Genomic DNA, 20,048 nt, shown 5'->3' on the forward strand with positions numbered 1-20,048 from the left:
ACAGGAATATTTTTTCCAAATGACAAAATGATAGCTATGAGACTGTTTAACTTCCTAAGTCAGAATTATCCAATAGAAATAACATAAGCCCCATATGTAATTTTAAATTCTCTAATAGTCAGATTTTTAAAAGTAAATGAAACAAGTAATCTTAATTTTAATAAGATATTATAAATATGTCCATGATATTATCATTTCAACATGAAAATCAGAAGTAGTTATTAATGAGATATTTTACATTTTTTTCCTCAGCCTTTGAAAATTCTGTATTATGAACTTACAGGTGTTATCTCAATTTCAGCCACTTGAAAAGCACCCCGCGTGGCTAATGGCTAGTTTACTGGACAGTGCAGTTCTAAACCTTCCCTTACCAACTGTTTTGACCAGATACAACGACTACACAGAAATCTAATTGTAATAACTAACATCTGATGTTTAAAATAAGATTTAAGATGGCACATACCTTTTCTTTTAAACAGAAATAGTGGTTCTGATATTTGCTATTGCAAATTGATTCTGCATTCTCTCAGATTCATAGCTCTGTTTTAAATAGATATTAAATATTTAATATTAACATTTAATATTAAAAATGTTAAGTAATATTAAATGTTTGCATATCCTTTTTTATACGTATCTTTTATTCGTTTCTAGGTCTCCTTGTTAGGATAATAACTTAATTCCTATTGTTTAGGTATGTGCTAATAAAACACGTTCCTTAAATATTCTTAAAACAATAAAATGACTTCAGGCTTTTTTTTTATTTTCTTTTTAAATTGCTGCAGTCTAGTTGTGAAAAATCCTATATTTCTTATTTTAAGCAGGGAATGCCTTGTAAGTATGTAAAATGCATCTTGCCAGTTTTAAGTGGCAGCATTTAATGGTGCCACATATAGATCGAAAATGCATCGAACTGTTTCAAGGTGAGTTCCAAATGTTTTCCTTCTTCCCAGAATAAGAGAGAAGATGAAGACAATACTGAGTAAGCTATTTCATGCTACAAATTGGAGCCACTCAACAAATAAGGCAATGATTGATGGGACATCTGATGACCACAGTTCTATCTTGTTTTGTTTTTATTTTTGTTTTTTTATTCCCTCTTCTATCAGGTATTCCTGTCCAGAACTTGGATTTCCTTAAACGATTCCACATTCAAAACCTGAGCATTGTAAGCAAAATAAACTATGATAAAAAGATGGGAATTCCATCATTATTGAAGGAATTATATGACAACTTCACAGCAGGAATGTGCATAGATTAGATCATATTTTCAATCCATGTTGACTAATTGGTATTATTATATAATCTTAAAGTTAAAAGCTTAAAGTTATATTAAAATTTTATTAAATCCATGAAAACTGAAATTTTCTAATTTAAATCCTTAGGGGAAAAAACTTTTCTCATATTTTCATTAAGTGAAAGAAAATATACTTAGTTGATATTCTCAATTGCTGCATATTCAGAGCAAAAGTGATTAGGTTGTGCTTGTGTCCACCCAAGTCCACCAACATGGTGCTGAAGATTGTGAGGTCTCCAGGAGGCAGCAATGTCCAGAGGGGTTCATTACCCCTCTGGAGAAGGAACAGGTATGCTTAGATGCACGGAAAGTCCAGGACATTCCCAGCAGTAACTACTGTCTTCTCTTGACCCTTCCCAAATGGCCCTGCTTTCTGGCTCATAGAAAAACATATCAACAGGAGCGCTAGAAAACCCAAAGAGACATTCTCAGAGTTGGTTCCTAGACCATACCTGCTGTAGACTCACTTAAGTGACCAGCCTCCAACCAATAATAAACTAAGCCAAATACTGAATGAAACCAGTGTGCATTTTATCCGTCTCCACCCCAAGTCCGAGAACAATCTTTATCCTACCATCTGCAATTACCTATAGCACCTGACCCTTAGCTTCTTTGGTGTCCTTGGTGCTAGGGAGTTGGGTACTTTGATGGCCTGCCTTTGTTATTGCCTTTGTAGGCAAAGAAAAAAGCCCCACGTGCAAAAAAAAAAAAAAAAGAGTTCTCATGGGCAGCTGGGATCTCTCCTCCTTGAACTCCATGGAAAAGAGACCATCGAGGTCTTTGTCAGGCTTCTGTGCTGTGCCCATACTATTTAGTACAACCTGCTGGCCCTGGTTTGTTGTATCCCAGTCACCCTCATTATAAGTACATGACACCCTTTATTATAACAAAACTTCTGATTATAGGGCATTACCTGAAAGGTTTTATCCAAACTACACCCTCTGAAAAAGAGGGTGAAGCAGTCCTGAAGGAGCTCAGACCATCCCTAAGCTTCTCTCATTCTGTGAATTCAATTCCATGATGAGGTCTGGAGCCCCTTACGTAAAACCCACGTTTCTAAATAGACATATAAAAATATTAAAAATATCAGAACTATACAGTTTCTAAGGGAATTTTTTCCCAAGAAAGAGGAAAATGTCTTTTATCTAAGATATAAAACAAACTCTTGACAATTTAAAATATCTGTGCGTTAATGAACTGAAAAGAGCAGTGTTCCTGAGTTCCCACTGAACTCTTGCAGTGTACTAACACTTTGATTTCTTTCACAAAACAGATGGGAGTCACAATCTAAAAATATATCTGTATTGTTACACTGATTATTGGGGCCACCAATTTAATTTAGAAATGCTTCTCTGGTGCCCATCAGCATGGCAAGCACTCAGACTCCTCTGAGGCATTATGAGTTGTTTGGGGGAATGGACCTTTCTGTACACTAAACCTGGCTTCAAGGGTGTTCCTAAACTCTGAGCCAGCTGGGCAGGGTCTGAAGGAGCAGTCCGAGCTCTGCCTGGGAGCATAGTGCAAATGATATGTAGGTATAATGCTCGTGGAAGGGCTGGGCTTGCTACTTTCTGTATTTTGGTTTTAAATGATGTACTGAAAGTATGGTTCCGTGTGGGCACAGTAGTGCATACCTATAATCCCAGCTACTTAGGAGGCTAAGGCAGGAGGATTCCAAGTTCAAGGCCAACCTCAGCTTAGTGAGACTGTCTCAAAATAAATTTAAAAAGGGCTAGGAGATTTAGCTCAGTGGTACTCTTGGTTTAATCCCCAGTGTGAAAGAAAAGGAAGGAAGGAAGAGAAAATGTAGTTCCACAGCATTTACACCTAGACTACTACTCAAAGTGACCTAGTAATTAGACTTGTGCAGCTAATCGATCAGAAAAGATTCACAGGGCACTGTATTCATTAAATTACATGAAGCATTCCTGCCACCCTCTGGGATTCCTTCAGCAGAGCTGTGTATCTCTCTTCATGCCCCCATCTCTTGATCTTGTGTGGGTTTCTTGGTCCTTTCCCCAGAGTATCTTCTGCCTGAAAGGAATGAGAAAGAAAAGGGAAAGCAAACTCTAAGTGGTTGACTTTATTTCTTTGTACCCTTTAAAAAGTGTAAAGTCATAAATAGGACGTCCAGCCATTAAATCATTGTCCTTTAATTGTCAACTCTCAGCCAAAAATAAAATCATCAATAGACTCTAAATATCACAAATTTAAAAGTATTTGTGAAGTGTACGTGTAAAAGCCTTGTTTGCCTTGGATTTAGTCATGCCTAGGCCCTAGGGATTTTCTTATTCTTTTTCAGCATTTAGATTATTTATGTCACTTCAAGTGTGAGGGATTGCTTCTAGAGCTGGCCTCTCATATAATTGCATTAGTCAACTAAAGGTCTCAGAAGATGTACTAGATGTGATGGTTACTCTTAAAAGAAACTTCTATAATTTCAAAAATTTGTAGGAAAAGATTTACATAAGGATATGTACATCTGTTTTGCCCAATAATGACCTAGAGCAGGACTGTCATTTTAACTAATTTTTGGTGGATATAAAAAACAAAACAAAACCAAAAAATAAAATAATTTTTTAAAAATTTTTATTTGGAGGGGACACATTTTATCATACTGAGGACTGTTTTGCAGTTCTGATGCTGATCATCTACCCATTTTTTACTTTAAGTGAAGCCTTATCTCCCAATTTTTCACTGCACTGAAGAATATACTACAAATAGAAAATCCTTCTCTTATCTGTGTGGACCATGAGAACCAAAATCAGAAATTTAGAGTAGAAATATACTGTTTGCTTATGATCAAATGGTACCCAGGTCCTGGGTTCAGATATCTCAGTGATGATGCTGCTGGGTTCATCTGAAATCCCTGCTTCTGGCTATTTACACAGTCTTTACTTCACCTCTGTACATAGGATCCTTTAAAAACCAGAATAGTATTTTACTCTGAGTAGGTATTTATGGAATGAGCCATTATGTAATGCATTAGAATCAGTTAAACATAAATTTTTTTCTCTTTTTATGCACTACTTGACATCAAAAGCAAAAAGAGGTAAGTTGGCTATAAACATGTAGGTGAACCTTGTTTTCCTTCATAGATTTATTCCTGAAGCTTTTGTTCAATTAAATTTCTATCAAATACTTTCACGTTAGGAAGCTTGTAATTGTAAATACTTTTTTTTTTCTTTGAAAAAATGTATAAGCACCTTCTGTAAACTTGGATTTTAAAAATATCTACTCTTTAAACACATTGCTCTTCCTTTAAGTTGTACTTATGCTTTAATTTATTTATGAGAACTTAGGGCATTTTGAAACACTTAGTTTCATTTTGGGTTTCTGAATTGTTTCCTCCCAAAATGTGGATTACATTGATAAGCATTTCTTTTCTTAAAAGGGGAGGAAAAAAAAGCCAAGAAACAACTGACATTGATGAAAGTCTATAATTTTCAGATCCATGGATTTACAGAAGAGGATGCCTTGAGCCTATCAGAACATATTCTAGTATGATTTTTTTTTGCAATGATTATTTTAAAGTGAAGAAAATATTAAACCAGAAAAATCAAACACATTTCATTGAGTGGTGTCTCATATATTTTTCCGGTCTGGGGTCTAATTTCACAAGTGATGTGTTCAGTGGGTTCTTGGTTGTGGCTTGTTTAATGTCCTTCTCGTTCGTGTCTTTGATGATGAATTCATTCTGCCATTTCAGAGGAGAAGCTGGTCTTCATTTGATACATGCTATTATTGACCTATCAAGAACAGACCACCACACCACCTTGAGTTAACTCTGTGCCGGCTGGCATTGCTCTTGAGAATGTTATTTCCAAACAAAAGGCTGTGTTTTAATTGGTGTAAGAGTGTACTTTTCCCTCTTAGTGCCACTGTACTCAATCCCTCCCAGCCATTTCCTCCTCCTCGTCTCTCCTGCCGTAGGCTGTTGGTGACACACATGCTCATGGTTTAATTGTAAGTTGTTCAGAAGCACAAAGGTGACTAGACTGCAGGGTACTTTTATATTTCTCTTCTGCAAGATTTGAAATAAAAGTAGACTTTTCTATGAATCCCGATTTGCTTTATTGGCCAGTCATATGATATTCATTAATATAGGAAATGGAAAGTTGGGTGAAAGTTTTTGTCTAATCAATAATCACTACAAAATCTAAAAAACGCTCCCTCTTTTCTTAGCAAGTCATGTTCTGATTCTACATCGTGGAAGATAATTTTAATGCCTGTCACCAAGGTGTGATAAACTAGATGCAGTTGTCACTTACAGGAGGCAGAGCCAAATGCTTTTTAAGATTTGTCATCAGGTTTTATCTTTTTATTTTTTTTGCATGATCTATATTTTTTTTAAAAAAAAAATTTGTGTTTCAACAGTTCTTTTTGTTCTCTGAAGGTTATTACTGAATAACAATAGTTTCTGACTATCATGGGTATAAACGTAGCATGGAATTTGCTGTTAAACACTGATGTAAAGAGAAGTGTGTGGTGTTATCAATTAGCAGATTACATCCCTGAGAAGTTGGAAATGATGCTGTTGTCTTACCTGTGGATTCTTTCAGAGAAACTAATGTGTTAACAGAACATGTGATGTGTTTGTCAAAAAGGGATGAGATGGCCAACTCTATGTGTTTGATTAAAAAATGTCAAAGGTTGTTCACACCTATCCATTTTTATTAGTATCAGTGTATCTTTAAACTCATCATTAGATATTTTTAAAAATTTCAACTTTTCCTAACTACTATATAAATATTAGTATTTGTGTGTTTCTCTTGTTCTTATTTTTCTTTATCACATATCTATCTCAAGTTGTTCTATTTTTTTCCTAAATTCTTTATATACCTGTCTTTTCAATTCATGTGTTTAGGAGTCCATAGGACTATTTAATGTTCAAGTTGTTACCATAGGGAGAATTTACCTGATGCTTCTTTTCATTAACTTTTCTGTTAATTCATTAACCCACTATTAATCATCTTGTAGATTTAGTGAGGAATTATTCAGTATTAATGTTACTTAACACTTCATAAATAATGAGTTTAAATATTATCTTCAATATTTATGCATCAAAGTCTTATGCTATAATGGCTCCAATTATCAGAAAAAAAAAATGTTATCACTACACTAACTTTAAAAACTTACCGGGCACTGTGGCACACCCCCTGATCCCAGCTATTTGGGAGGATAGCAAATGCAAGGCCAGCCTGGGTACTTTAGTGACACCCTGTCTCAAAATAAAATAAAAAGGGCTGGGACTATAGCTTCATGATGATAGAGCACCCCTGACTTCTGTCCCAATACAGGAGGGGAAAAAAAAAGACCTCTTTATCAGACAGTGTTTGAAAGATGTTATGATATCAGAAATGTCTAAATTGCAAACTCTCCCTTCAAGTGGATCTCTCAAACATTGATAATGAAACAAATCCAAGGATCCTTTAAGAGACGTGACATCTATATAAGCAGGTATTTTGAGCCACATGGAAATTCTCTAAACAAACCACTATAGAGAAAAAGAATTATGACACAGGGTCCTGCCTGCTGCTGGGGGAGCAGACATACTTTCAGGAAAGCAGTGGTCAAAAGTTGGGCAAGAAATGCTGAAGGAGATGAGATCAGGCTGAAGGAGTTTAGGGGAGCAGAAGTTTCCTTCTGGAGTGATCAGGAATAAAACTGACACTGGTTGGCTCTGAACAGTCCGAGAAACCAGGAACACTTCGGATGGATATATAATGATAGCAACACATGGCTATGGAAATGAGTTAGTTCATCATAGGGCCTGTTTGGGCCTTTCTTGATGGATTGCTGTTAATAGCTTTGTTTCTTAAAGCTGAAAACCTCTAGGTCACGATTCCCCCCATTCCCTTGTCTCTTGTCTCATCAGTAGACTGCATGTTTTCACAAACATCCTCTCCCTGGTCTTAAGAACCCTGCAAGACTGGTATCTCATGTTCTCACTTAGCAAATAAGTGAGGCTTAAAAACTGAGGCTTAACATGTTTAAGTCCCTTCTTTAGTGTCACTCAGCTACTGGTTGGCAGAGCAGTGGTGCAAACTTGTGGGTCTCTACAAGTAGGTCCAAAAGTACCTACAAACTGTAGGTCCCATGCCAAAATGGAGATTTGAGAATACAGAATAAAGACAGACAATAAAGGTCACAAGCAGTCATTGCAAAAGCATCATTGGCAAGTAGAGGGAGGAATGACTGTAGTTAGCCTATTATCCATAACTGATCTTTGTGTAAAATCCTCACTTAAGACCTGAGTGTATCTGTAAGATTGTCAGTTACCAATTATGGAGAGTGCTCTGTGCTTCAATCCACAAACTTTCAGAATTCCTCAGTTTGGGAGACTTGTTTGTAATTACACAGGTTTTTTATCTCCACCTCGGTGTATAGTATATAGAAATTTATACTTTCTACTAATATAATTACAAATTCTCAAACATAATTCTCAAGTTTCACATTCTATCATTGGTTTAGTTCTCCTAATATCACTGATTTGGACATTTTCTCTGTTTTTCTCTCTAGCATGCTTTTTGCTAAGAAGAAAATCTGCTGAAATTCAAGTGCATATTTTCATTCATAATTTGTACTGCTGGGCTTGTGTATATATCATTTTGCTTTGAGTTTATTTCAATCCTAGGAGAGCTTAGAGACTAGAAGAATTTGTGAGAACTGTTGCTGTTTGGGTTTATTTGTACTGCAGAGCACTCTTGGCAGAGTCAGCAAAAGTAATCCCTGTTTCCACTTTGGAGCAAGTACCAAAGGCTCTGTTTGCTCCAGATGCCATTACAAAATACCACAGATAGAGCAACTTAAACAAATAAATTTATTTTTCCCAATTCTGGAAGTTTGAAGTCCAAGTTCAAGGTGCCAGCAGGTTTGGTTTCTCTGGAGGCTTCTCTCCTTGGCTTGCAGATGGCCGCCGCCTTGCTGAAGCCTCACGTGGTCTTCCTCTGTGCATGTGCACCCCTGTGTCTCTGTAATCTCCTCTTTACACAAGGACAGGAGTCGGATTGAATTAGGGCCAACTCTACCAGTGTCGTTTTAACTTAAATCACCCCACTAGTGACCTCATCTATCTTTTTGAGTTTTTATAAGGATTAAAGAGTCTGCATGCAAAGTACTTGGCCTTGTGTATGTTCATATGTAGGTGTGTATACACACATTTACATATATACACATACGTGTGCATGTATGTATACACATATATATATGACTTTATAGATATTATGTTACCATTATTTCTCATCCTTCCTTTTTCCTTCTACTCTCCTTCTGCCTGTTCTTCCTTTTTCTGTCATTATGCAAGTCTGCATGCCCAGACTTGCAGAAAGAAGTTGGAGATCCTTTTCCCTCCCATAAGGACAAGAAAGAAAATGCCTCAATGCTTTGATCATTAACCATGCTGTGTTGATCTTAAGACAGTCCACAACTCTGTCAATTTCCTATCTAGTATCTTTCATAATTAATCTTGCTTTTCTGCTTACTGTTAATTAGTCATCTGTGGAAGGTCTTTAATGAATATTGACTGTTTACTCCAAGTATGTAAGAAAGATTTTTGGTCCAAAGTGGTATCTATTTGAAAATAGCAGCAAAGTCGTTTTCTGTGACAGCAATTGTTCAAGGAGATTTAGTAAACTTTTAAAAAAAAATTTTTTTTAGTTGAACATGGACACAATACCTTTGTTTTACTTATTTATTTTTTATGTGGTGCTGAGGATTAAACCCAGAGCCTCACATGTGCAAGGCAAGCAAGCACTCTGCCACTGAGCCACAACCCTAGCTCCCAAGACTTAGTAAACTTTTAAAAACAGTCTTGAAACAGTACACCAAGTTAACAAAGACCACTGAGCATCTCACCAAGAGGCATGTGTGCACTTTGTACCATGAACTTGCATTTCCCCTGCCTGTTTTTGAGAATAAGTATGAGCTGTCATTTTCAAAACAAGAGGAAGGCACACATCCCTTTTCTTTTCATTTTTCTTACTGAAGGAAAGATATTAAATAGTCACAGACAGGGTGGTAGGGGGTGGGGTGTTGCACGCCTGTAATCCCAGCAGCTCAGGAGGCTGAGACAGGAGGATTAAAGTTCAAAGCCAGCCTCAGAAACAGTGAGACACTGAGCAACTCAGTGAGACCCTGTCTCTAAATAAAATACAAAGTAGGGCTGGGGATGTGGCTCAGTAGTCAAGTGCCCCTGAGTTCAATCCTGGAACCCCCTCCCCCAAAAAAGTCATGGACGTATGAAAGAGAGAGGAAGAGGTGCCCAGAGAGAACAAGAGCCTGGAAGTAATAGGATCAGTACCTAAGTGCATCAGGACAGAAGATGTGGAAATAGAGATTTTATACAGAGGAAAAGTAAAAATTTCTCTAAATTGTAGACTAACAAACTTGATCCTAGACAAGTTTCTAGAAGTTGATGGGTTTTATATGCTCAGTATATAATGGGGATTGCTAAACGCCAACAAGTGTCCATCAAGAATGACTTTTGGGGATGAGGGGTGCAGCCCAGTGGTAGAATCCTTGCCTACCATATACAAGTCCTTGGGTTCAGTCCCCAGCACAGAGGGAAGGAAGGAAGGAAATGATTTCTGCTAGACCACCCTCATCCTCTCTCATAAAACCTGGGAAAGTAAAACAATATATCTGAACCTTGGCACAAAGCCAATTAGGTATTTTTAAATATTCTTGAGACTAATAGAGAAATCATTTCTTGGTGGTAAGATAATTTTTGATTCACAGCTGGTTGAATGACAGCTACAAAGGGTCCGAATCATGGATGTTTATAAAATATGATCTTTATTAGCCAGGTCCTATTATTAGTTGCTAATCTTAGATAAAAATGTCAAAATCAGAGCCGGCGTGTGCCTAGCATGCATGAGGAACTGGGTGGATTCAGTCCCTGGCACCACATAAAAATAAACATATAAAGGTATTGTGTCCATCTACAACTAAAAAATATTTTTTAAAAAAACCAACAGTTGGGAATTTAGCTCAGTGGCAGAGCGCTTGACTAGCACACGCAAGGTCCAGGGTTCAGTCCTCAGCCCTGGGTGGGAAAAAAAACTTAAAAAAAAAATCAAAATTATGATTAGCACATTTTCTGATCTGAGACAAAAACAAAATGGGAGAGGAAGCAAATATGCTGGATGATGGGATAGATTCCAAAAGTTATTGAGGGGGAAAAGGTAAAAAGTATTAGGGAAACACAAAAAAATTAAGAGTATTAATACATTGAAATTTCACACACTCTATGTATAGGATGGACGAAGCCTGACTTGACAGCACCATTTATAAACAAAGAAACCTTCTTATGCAGCAACAGTGGGATGTGAATTCCCAAAAATGCCACAAGGGTTCTGCTGTTTTCATAGAATTCGGATGACAGATGGGACAGGACTGCCATTCCCCCTCTCCGCTAGTCCTGTCTGACCACATGCAATTCCTTTCTGAACACCTCATTTTCAGAAGGATTTGCGCAAACTGGAACATGGTTAGAGAGCGAGGGAAGTTGACATCGTGTCTTATGAGGAAGAACTTGTATGAGGGAAATTCAGAGGACACTAGTTTTCACAGAATGTGGGCAGCATCTGGCAGAGTTTGTGGTCCTGGGGGAAGGAGCTGTGGTATGGAAAAGACCTCCTCAGAGGTGGGGATGCATTAGTTCCAAAGTCAGGAAAACAAGGGGTCAGGGTGAACCGTGCCGTGGGGGATTATTTGTTGCAAAGAGCTGCTGCTCCACCTGCCGCAGAGCATCTGGGAACCAGGGCAGCCACCCTGTGGCCCCACTACTCACCTTGGTGGGGAATGGTCTCCATAGACAGCTCTGGTCCATACTATCCACACCAATGCCCACTGCTGCCCTGTGGGCCAAGGCAGAATCAAAATTTAGTGTTTCTGCCTCCTTCCACATGAGGCTCTCCCTTCATCCAAATGGCCAGTCATGGGCTCTGGGACCCCTGAGGCAGTGACTTTTAGAAAACTGTTTCATTTTCTAAACTGCACTGGAATGTTTAAAAATAGTAGAAGCCTAAGAGAAAGCCACGTGGCAAGACTTTTTCTGTCTGCCAGGAAATTTGTTATTTTTCCCCACATCTTTTCAAAAAATAGGTATCATTCCTGAGGTATTTGATTGCCTGCAAATCAGTTTCTTAACTGGTGAAGTTCTTACATTTCTTTAATTCTATGACATGATATTTTCTGGAAGTAGCTGACAATGAGTTGAGAAGCAAGAAGAGTAGTGAATGAAAAATAGTCTATAGCATTAAAAAGCCTAAATTTGTCATGCATGGCAGTGCATACAGCTACTCTGGAGGCTGAGGCAGAAGGATCACAAGTTAGAGGCCAGCCTCAGCAATTTAGTGAGACCCTGTCTCATTTAAAAAAAAAAAAAAGGATAGGGATGTAACTCAGTGGTAAAGCGGTAAAGCACTTCTGGGTTCAATCCCCAGTACCAAAATAAATAAATAAATAAATAAAAACTAAAAAAGAGTCTAAATTTAAATTCTCAGTATGCTACTTCCTGGCTATGTGACCCTGGATACACAGAGTGGTTAGTGATCAATTTAATCAGTGGAAGTTTGCAGACCACCTACTGTGATGCCAAGCTCTGGGCTTGTTTCTGGTGGAAGAGATGAAGAAAAATGAAAATGTTAAAGGAAGAAGAAAATAGCTGGGCACAGTGACACACGCCTATAATTCTAACTACTCAGGAGGTGTTGAGATAGAAGGATTGCAAGTTTGAGGCCAGCCTAGGCCTCAAATAAAGTCTCATAATAAAATAAAAAGGACTGAGGATGTAGCCCAGTGATAAAGCACCCCTGTGTTCAATCTCCGGTACCAGTAAATAAATAAGAAAAAAACAGACACAAAATACATACATAGAAAATATTTCCCTCATTATGGGAATAGTGAAAATGAAAACTCCAGATTTTGCTAAGACTTAAAACAGATGACTAATGTAAAGTTTGTAGGAAAGATTACAACAGTTGACTCAGCAAATATTTTCCTCCCTCCCTTGTTTTCTATCTCTCTCTCTCCTTTTTCCGGGTCCTGGGGATGATCCCAGGGCTTCCCTCAGGCTAAGCGCACTCTCACTTAGACACATATCTCTTTTCTGCCTTCCTTCCTACTTGAGTCTTTTGTTTATGAGGAATGTCACATGAGAATACTCTTCCTGTGCTTATCAAGATTCTAGATGCTTTTCCCTTTAACTTTTCTTATTCACCCTGTATAATAGTTATCCTGGAAGCACAATCTCTTTAAAATATACTGTGATTTTTCTCAGGTCTATGAGTGACAACTTACAATGTTATCCATTTCAGTTCTAGTAAACACTAATTTTATAATGAAGTGACCATAAACAGCGTGTGATTGCTGTCAAGTATCTGTTAGGTGTCAGTTCAGATGTCACATCTGCAGGAGGCATTCCCTGACCACTTAGATTCAGTTCAGTTAGTGCTAGGCATGGTGGCATATGCCTCTAATCCCAGAGGCTCTGGAGGCTGAGGAAGGAGGATCGTAAGTTCAAATCCAGGCCCAGCAATTTAGCGAGACTCCAAGCAACTCAGTTAGACCCTGCCTCTAAATAAAATATAAAAGGGGTTGGGGATGTGGCTCAGTGATAAAGCACTCCTGGGTTCAATCCCTGGTACCAAACCAAACAAAAACTGATTTCGTTTAGTTGGTTAGATTAAATCTAATTTAATTTAGCTAAAGTTAGTCTCTATAATACCCCATGCTACTGCCATCATGGGAGCTACAGGTTCAGCTCAGCCTTTGGATCATATAATCATACATTCAAAGCCTTTTCTCTACCTCTTAATGGATTTGCCAAGTTGCTTAAGTCTCCTTTTCCTCATCTGCAAATTGAATGAATAAAACAGGGTTCAAGGAGAATGTGCATATTAAGTGCCTGCACAGTGCCTGACACATGGCAAAGCCATGAATAAGTGCGGGGTGCTGTTACCATCATCACCATCACCACCATTTCACTTACTGTGATCGCTCATGGAATATGTTTGTCTTCCTCCATCAAGCAGCAACTGTAGCTTCTCTGTTTGCCTTTTGTTCCCACTGCCTAACACAGTTTCTGACACATACTTGGAGCTGAGTGACTTGACTGTTGAATGGTTGAGACAATCCTGGTGGCCAAACAACAGCAGTGGCTGCAGGGTGATCCACAGTGCCTGCTGCATAAGCCACATCATTGTCATCTTTTATGCCCTCAAAGGAAAAGAGATTCAGCCTACTTCCTTCTCTGCCTAAGGAGGGAAGGTCGTGGGGAGCCCACAGGATCTCAGCTAGAAGGGACTGTCTCCCTCTTCCAGCCTGCCCTCTTCATCTTACACAGTACACGTTGAGACAGAGCTGAGCTCAGCTGGGCTGGATGTGAGCCCAGCTGGAAGTCCTTAGACCAGAGATTTAGAAGACTATTTGAGTCACATCAATGTAGATAACTTTAAAATTTTTTCATCTGTCATCAACTTATCTGTGGAATTTGACTTTTACTTTCTAAGGCTAGCACTCAGCGAAGTCCTCATAAATAATAAATGTAAAATAATAATTAGCCAGAGGTGTTACTTCTAAAGAAGGAAAAATGATGTTTACTACAAATGTAAAGAATAACTACCACGTATTAAAACAGTCCACTAGAGGAGAGAATTGTGGTCCTGATTACCTTCCTTCTAAACTCTATCACAAAGTATATTTTGAATGAATAATAATACATGACTTATTGCAAAAAAAAGTATTTCTAATATATGTAAGATATGAAAGATTTAGACATTTTAATACTCCAATCAATTCGAGTATTGTCATTCCACAGAGACAGTACTCTGCTTTAGAACAACTTCATTTATACCTCCCTCCCAATATTTAAACAGGGATTCCAGAGTGATTTTCCAAATGTTTGTCTTTACATCCATTGCATTTACCCAAATACACCACAGGAGGGCAACACACACTTGGTTAACTTCAAAAGTGCACAGTCTTGTCCTCAAGTACAGTAGCTGTCTAAGCCAGGCATGGTGGTGCATCCTATGTCCCAGCACTTGGGAGTATGAGGCAGGATAATTGCTTGAGTCCAGGAATTTGAGACTAGCCTAGGCAACATAGAAAGACACTCTCAAAAATATCAAACCAACAAACCAAAAAAAAAAAAATAAAAGTGACTAAATTAGTCCAAGACGTGCCTAAATTGTAAGCCAGATAGAAAAGCTATTAGAAAAGACAAAAGGAGCAAAGATTAAAAAAAAAAAAAAAGGAATGTATTCCTAAGACTCTGAGTTTCTACAAAAGGGAATCATTGAAGCTAATTAAGGTGAAACATGGGTAAACAAAATGAAAGAAAAAATTTTCCTCAAATATGAGAAAATAAATTTGTAATTTTTGTAATAATCTGAACATTAGCCACTCAACAAAATCAGGTTTTCTTGATCATATTATAAGCAATAATTAATATGTTACTCTGCAACCCAGGCCACCATTTAATAGGGTCCCTTCAGTAATAATGTTCTCTTAAATGAACTAAAGTCAAGACTACTTTATACTGTATTCTGTGTGGCACAGTTTCAGTGTATTTCCAAAGTCTTTCATAAAAGCATCAACAATTATCATGATTTTGGATATTCCTTAGCTATGTAGAGAATATACTGGCTTTAGAAAAAGTGATACTTAGGTACACATTTTTAAATATACATGTCATTCATTCAAGACAGTAAATCCAGAATTTGTGTTAATTGGGCTTAAATGTTATCTACATAAATATAGAGGAAGCAGTTTGCAAAACAAACATAACTGAATCAGTTACCAAGAGAAAGTGCTTCAAATTTTCAAGAACAGTTTTTAAGTCTAACTCCAATTTTAAATTATGTGCAAAAGTATTTTTGCATAAATATAATGTATGAATTTCTAACTAGATTCTTGGGTGATTCTAGTACAGACTGATTTTTGATTTTTTAAACACCAGGCACATAGTCTTCCTTGAAGTGGATTGGCTGTAACATGGACTCTACTAGCTATCACTTTGTTAACCTAGTATGAGTCATATTATATGGCTTCAAAATGGTAAAAACAAAACAAAGAATGGAGTTCCCCTTAATTCAATTTAGCTTTCTTCATAAGCTCAAGTTACTAACAATTTGCTATACAATAAACAGGAAGATTTCTGCTAACAATTCTCATTTTCAATATATAAAAATCAATCTTCAGGAAACTAAGGATGATTTTCTTATCCAACATCCTTCTATTAATTATGGAAAAGATTTTATTACATGCCTTTCTCAATGTACCTGTAGGATTGACAATATGTCCACATGTCCTGACAATATGCTCAGTTATCTCAATACATTCCATTTTAGAATAGCAGATTTGTGTACTATGCAAGTAACCACCATCACATTCAAGTTCAGAACTTGAAGATCTTTTATTAATAGCTCCTTCCTTTTTAGAGGTAGCAAAATACCAAATATGAATGACTACATGTGTCCTAATGTACTTGAAAAGTCTTGCTACTAATTTTGTCACTAATTTTTTAATACTGTATTTGATTTTTTAAAAAAGTGTGTCTTCTCTATTGGCGTCATTCAGGAAAAAACCTGCTTAATCAAGCTGTTTCTGTGTGAATGCACATTCCTCACTAAATCTCAGGCAGCTGCTTTAGTTACTGTTACTAACACCTTGCTCTGTCATCTCTTTGTATACATGTCTAATTTATCAGTTTCTTGTAGATTGTCAGCAGCCTGCTGCCTCCGTACCGCCACAGTGCTCACAACTAGCCGGGAGGCAAGACTGCCCACCTGTCAGGTAAATTCACACGTCCTTTATCTTCCCACCCAGCTGCATGTCAGATCCCTAGATGTACCCCAACTCCCCTTCCCAATTCCATAACTACCTATACATAATTATATTTTGCTATGCATTATTTCATATATGGACTACATGAATACGGTTTGCATACCTGAAGTCCATATGCTCCCAACGAGAATGCAAGAGAGCTTGCATGTGTGTCACCAGCCACTAGCTGGGAGACTGAAGGCTGCCTTCAGCTCCCTAAATAAATACTTGGATTAGTATTTCAAGTATTTGAATTAGTAGTTTCAATGCTTTCCAAAATATAAAACCTGGAACTGTTAGGATGTTTGTCCTACTTTTTCTTCTGCTTATCTTTTGCCCTTCAAATGCATTTCTCAGGCAAATCAACAGGAAGAATACAGAAACTAGATATGAAATATGTCTAATGTCTATTCCAGGACAGCTTTATAAAAAGTGTTTCTATTTTCTGTCTGCTCAGTGCTCTCATCAAAACTGAGTTTGAAAGCTGTTGAAAAACCTTATAATTGACATTCAAAAAAGGGTATCTGTGGTGAGAGTCCTTTACATGAGATTAACTGAAGAAATTTAAAGGCAAGTTTGCACACTCCCTGGACACTGAACTGGAGAGTTTGCTGACAGTTCCTATTCCAGATGAAAGCTTTCCATATCAGTCACAAGTTGACCTCCCCCGAGGGTGAACTTGCACACAGCATCACAGTGTCCGCCAGGACCACCTCATCTCCATGGAATACTTCATCTCCAGTTACCTACCTGGCCTTGTTGGGCCAAGCTTTTGTAGTCTGGCTGTGTCTTTATGGTCTGCTTATTGGTGTATTTTAATGTATCTGTTGCTCTTCTGCCAGGGGAAGGCTTCTTTTGATTAGAGGCTGGCCCAAACACATTTCCATGCATGTCTGAGGAATAGATATCACTGGCAAGGTCACATCTTGGGGGAGCTGGGCAGCTACAAAGACAAACACAGTAGCAGCCAAAGCCCAAATATGGTGTGGGCTCTGAGACAGTTGCACTGCCAGCTGTATAAGTGGAACCTAGAGTTAGAGATCGGGGTATTATTAAAGAGTCACTATCCAGGGTCTTTCAATTGATATCTCCTGCTCAGCTATTCCACAAGTTCTAGCAATAGAGCTTTTTGTTGTTGTTGTTGTTGTTAGGTTCTTTTCTAATATACTAATGCTGTTTAATATAAGCAGTCAACACTAGAGTAATTTGCATTATGTAAGTAATTGAATATAAGTACAAATGTTCCAATCCATCTCAGTGGGATTCTACAGTCCAACCTCCACTCTCACCCTGGACACTGCTAGACACAACAGATGTTCAGTAAATATTGATCATATGAATGAATGAATGAGCTCTGGACTAAGTAGCCTGGGTTTGAATCCCATCTCTAAAACCAAATCTTGGAAGTTTCTTCTTCAACTAAGATTCTGTATCTTCATAAAGTGAGGAAGAATAGATATTGGGGAAATTTAGGGAGACTTGGCATGTTGTGTCCACTCAATCTTTATTATCAATACTAACTTTGTACCTAACTCACCCTCAAGAAAAAGATCTGCAGTCCCTTTCATAGCCTCTAATTCGATTGGACACAGAGTAGGGAAGCCTATTGTTTTAAGGGTTTCAATTAGATAGGAAACAGAAAGGCTGGGAGGAAATATTTTTAACTTTAATTTTATTTTACCTTTTTTTTGGAGAATGGGTTTGAATAAATGGTTCTGTGACCCAGTTCCATTTCTTTTGAGATTACTGAATGTAGGGTATTTGCTACCTCCATTGGGATGGTTTTCTTGAAAAAAAAAAAAGGGAAAATTTAATGAATTACAAATGTTTCAGTTTCTGCCCACATGAATCCAGCATGGTCCAGACCGGGCTTCCTCCATTCCTCACTGTGGTTTACACAGAGAAATGATTGAAAGTGTGGTGTATTCCTGGAATCCCAGGCACTTGGGAGGCTGAGGCAAGAGGGTCACAAGTTCCAGGCCAGCCTCAGCCATTTAGCAAGACTGCCCCAAAATAAATAATAAAAAGGGCTGGGGATATAGTTTAGTGGCAGAGCCTTGGGTTCAATCCCTGGTCCTGACAAAAAAGAAAGAGAGATGATTAAACATGTATGGACTGGAAAAGACTGACTTGTTTGCAGAGTTGCGAAATTGTGACTGGCTTCCTTCCTGCCGGCATCCACTGCTAACTGGATGGAAGTTAAAGCCTTCATTCCCCTTCCACTCCTTCCTCACAGAAAAGGTAGCACACAACCAACATTAGATTTCATATCGCATTCCAGACAAGGGTTAAGTTCTTCACAAGTATTAATCATTACACCTCACTTGTAAGGTAAGCACAGCTATCGTTCCCATTTTTAAATGAGGAAATTGAGGTCAGAATGTGTCAGATGACTTGTCCAGAGTCATGCATCCCGAACACAACTGAGCCCAGTGATCCAATGCCCATCCTACTGCCCTGACTGTAGACACTGCTCTACAGAGGTCAGGACCCCTCCCTCACTTTACTTACAGTAGGAGGAGCAAGAGTATTTTATTATCCACATAGACTCTTTTTTCAAAAGAGACGTTTGTTTAATTAGACAATGAGAAAATTTGTTACAAATGTTGAGTGATTTCTGATTAGATGTTCTCTGTATTTCATTTTGAAAAAAATTGTGGGGGGCTGGGGTTGTAGTTCAGTGGTAGAACAATTGCCTCACACATGTTATCTTAAATAAGATAAAAATATTGTGCCCATCTACAACTAAAAACAAATATTAAAAAAAAAATTTTACTTCCATCACTTTATACATTTACTGTTTAAACATATAGAGGTGTTTGGTATTCAGACCATCTCTACTTCTTTCAAATAGTTATTTTCTTGGAAAAGGAAAAAGAAAAAAAGCTTTCCGAAGATAATATCCACCTTTATGACATAGTAATAGTTTCTAAGTTTACTGTTTACAACATGATCTTCAAGACCAGTGGAGGGAAGGGAGCTGCAGGTGGGGAGAGAGAAGGGGAAGAAGAGGTACTGGGGTCTGAATAAGACAAGATATAGTCCATGCTTGTATAGTTATGTTGAAATGGATTCTACTGTCATGTATAACTAAAAAGAACCAATAAATTTTTTTAAAGAATAATTTCTTAGGCTGGAAACCAATAGTGTGTTCCTTAAAGGGTATTATACATAATATGCAGTAAGAGTGGATTTCATGCAAATTTGTAATAGTAATACTATTAAGTTGTTTTTAACTCTTGCTTTATGTAAAAAGTCTGAAATAATGAAAATAATCTTAAGTCATCACGAATGATATTATGTCAGGGTGAAGGGCCAAGTGAACTGTAACCCACACTCAATGTATTGCCACACAGGACAGCCAGCCTTGCAGAAATACTTGCCTTCCTTTATCAAAGAGAGTATTGAATTACACAGGTCTTCAAAAATGCATCCTTCTTGCACAATGTGACTATGCATTGCTTGCTATAATTTACATTGCATAACATATTAATTCCCTAAAAAGGAATCAGTCCTAACTCATGCAGATTTGCAGATTTACAGAAAGAAACCGTTAGGTCTGTGGGAAAATCTGTTTGATTTAGCAATAACCTGCTGTTTCCCAACCATCTGACTGACCATCTGAGAATGTCAATCTTGCCATGAATTATTTTCTTCCTTTTAAAATATTTTTTAATTGATAAATAATACCATCCACTCAGTTCTTTTGATGGTGTTCCAGTTCTCCTGTATTTACCTACCACACATTTTTAAAATATGTAGGATAATAACTTTTACCATTGGTTCTAACCAGCCCAGAACATGAATCTTCTTTTAAACTAAATGTACAAGTGCAAAGAGCTTAGGAAGTAAAGGTAACTTCAAGCAGACTAGAAATTTTGTGTAATTATGATTTTGTATTAAAATTCAAGATAGATATATT

The 20,048-nt window shown here is 37.6% G+C and overlaps 1 protein-coding gene across 4 annotated transcripts in view; it reads left to right on the forward strand.

Annotated features, from left to right (window-relative positions):
- Bicd1 (BICD cargo adaptor 1) overlaps nt 1-20,048 on the forward strand; it is a 230,738-nt gene that overhangs the window by 202,903 nt on the left and 7,787 nt on the right. For 2 of the 4 annotated variants that reach the window (XM_048802507.1, XM_048802509.1), the window contains one exon: nt 16,021-16,096. The exons of the other annotated variants lie outside the window; for them this stretch is intronic. In XM_048802507.1, coding sequence (XP_048658464.1) covers nt 16,021-16,096 — 76 coding nt within the window. The remainder of the gene's footprint in view (nt 1-16,020; nt 16,097-20,048) is intronic. 4 annotated transcript variants of the gene reach the window in all.

This window comes from Marmota marmota, unplaced genomic scaffold (genome assembly GCF_001458135.2).
Source record: "Marmota marmota marmota unplaced genomic scaffold, marMar, whole genome shotgun sequence".
NCBI lineage: Eukaryota > Metazoa > Chordata > Mammalia > Rodentia > Sciuridae > Marmota > Marmota marmota.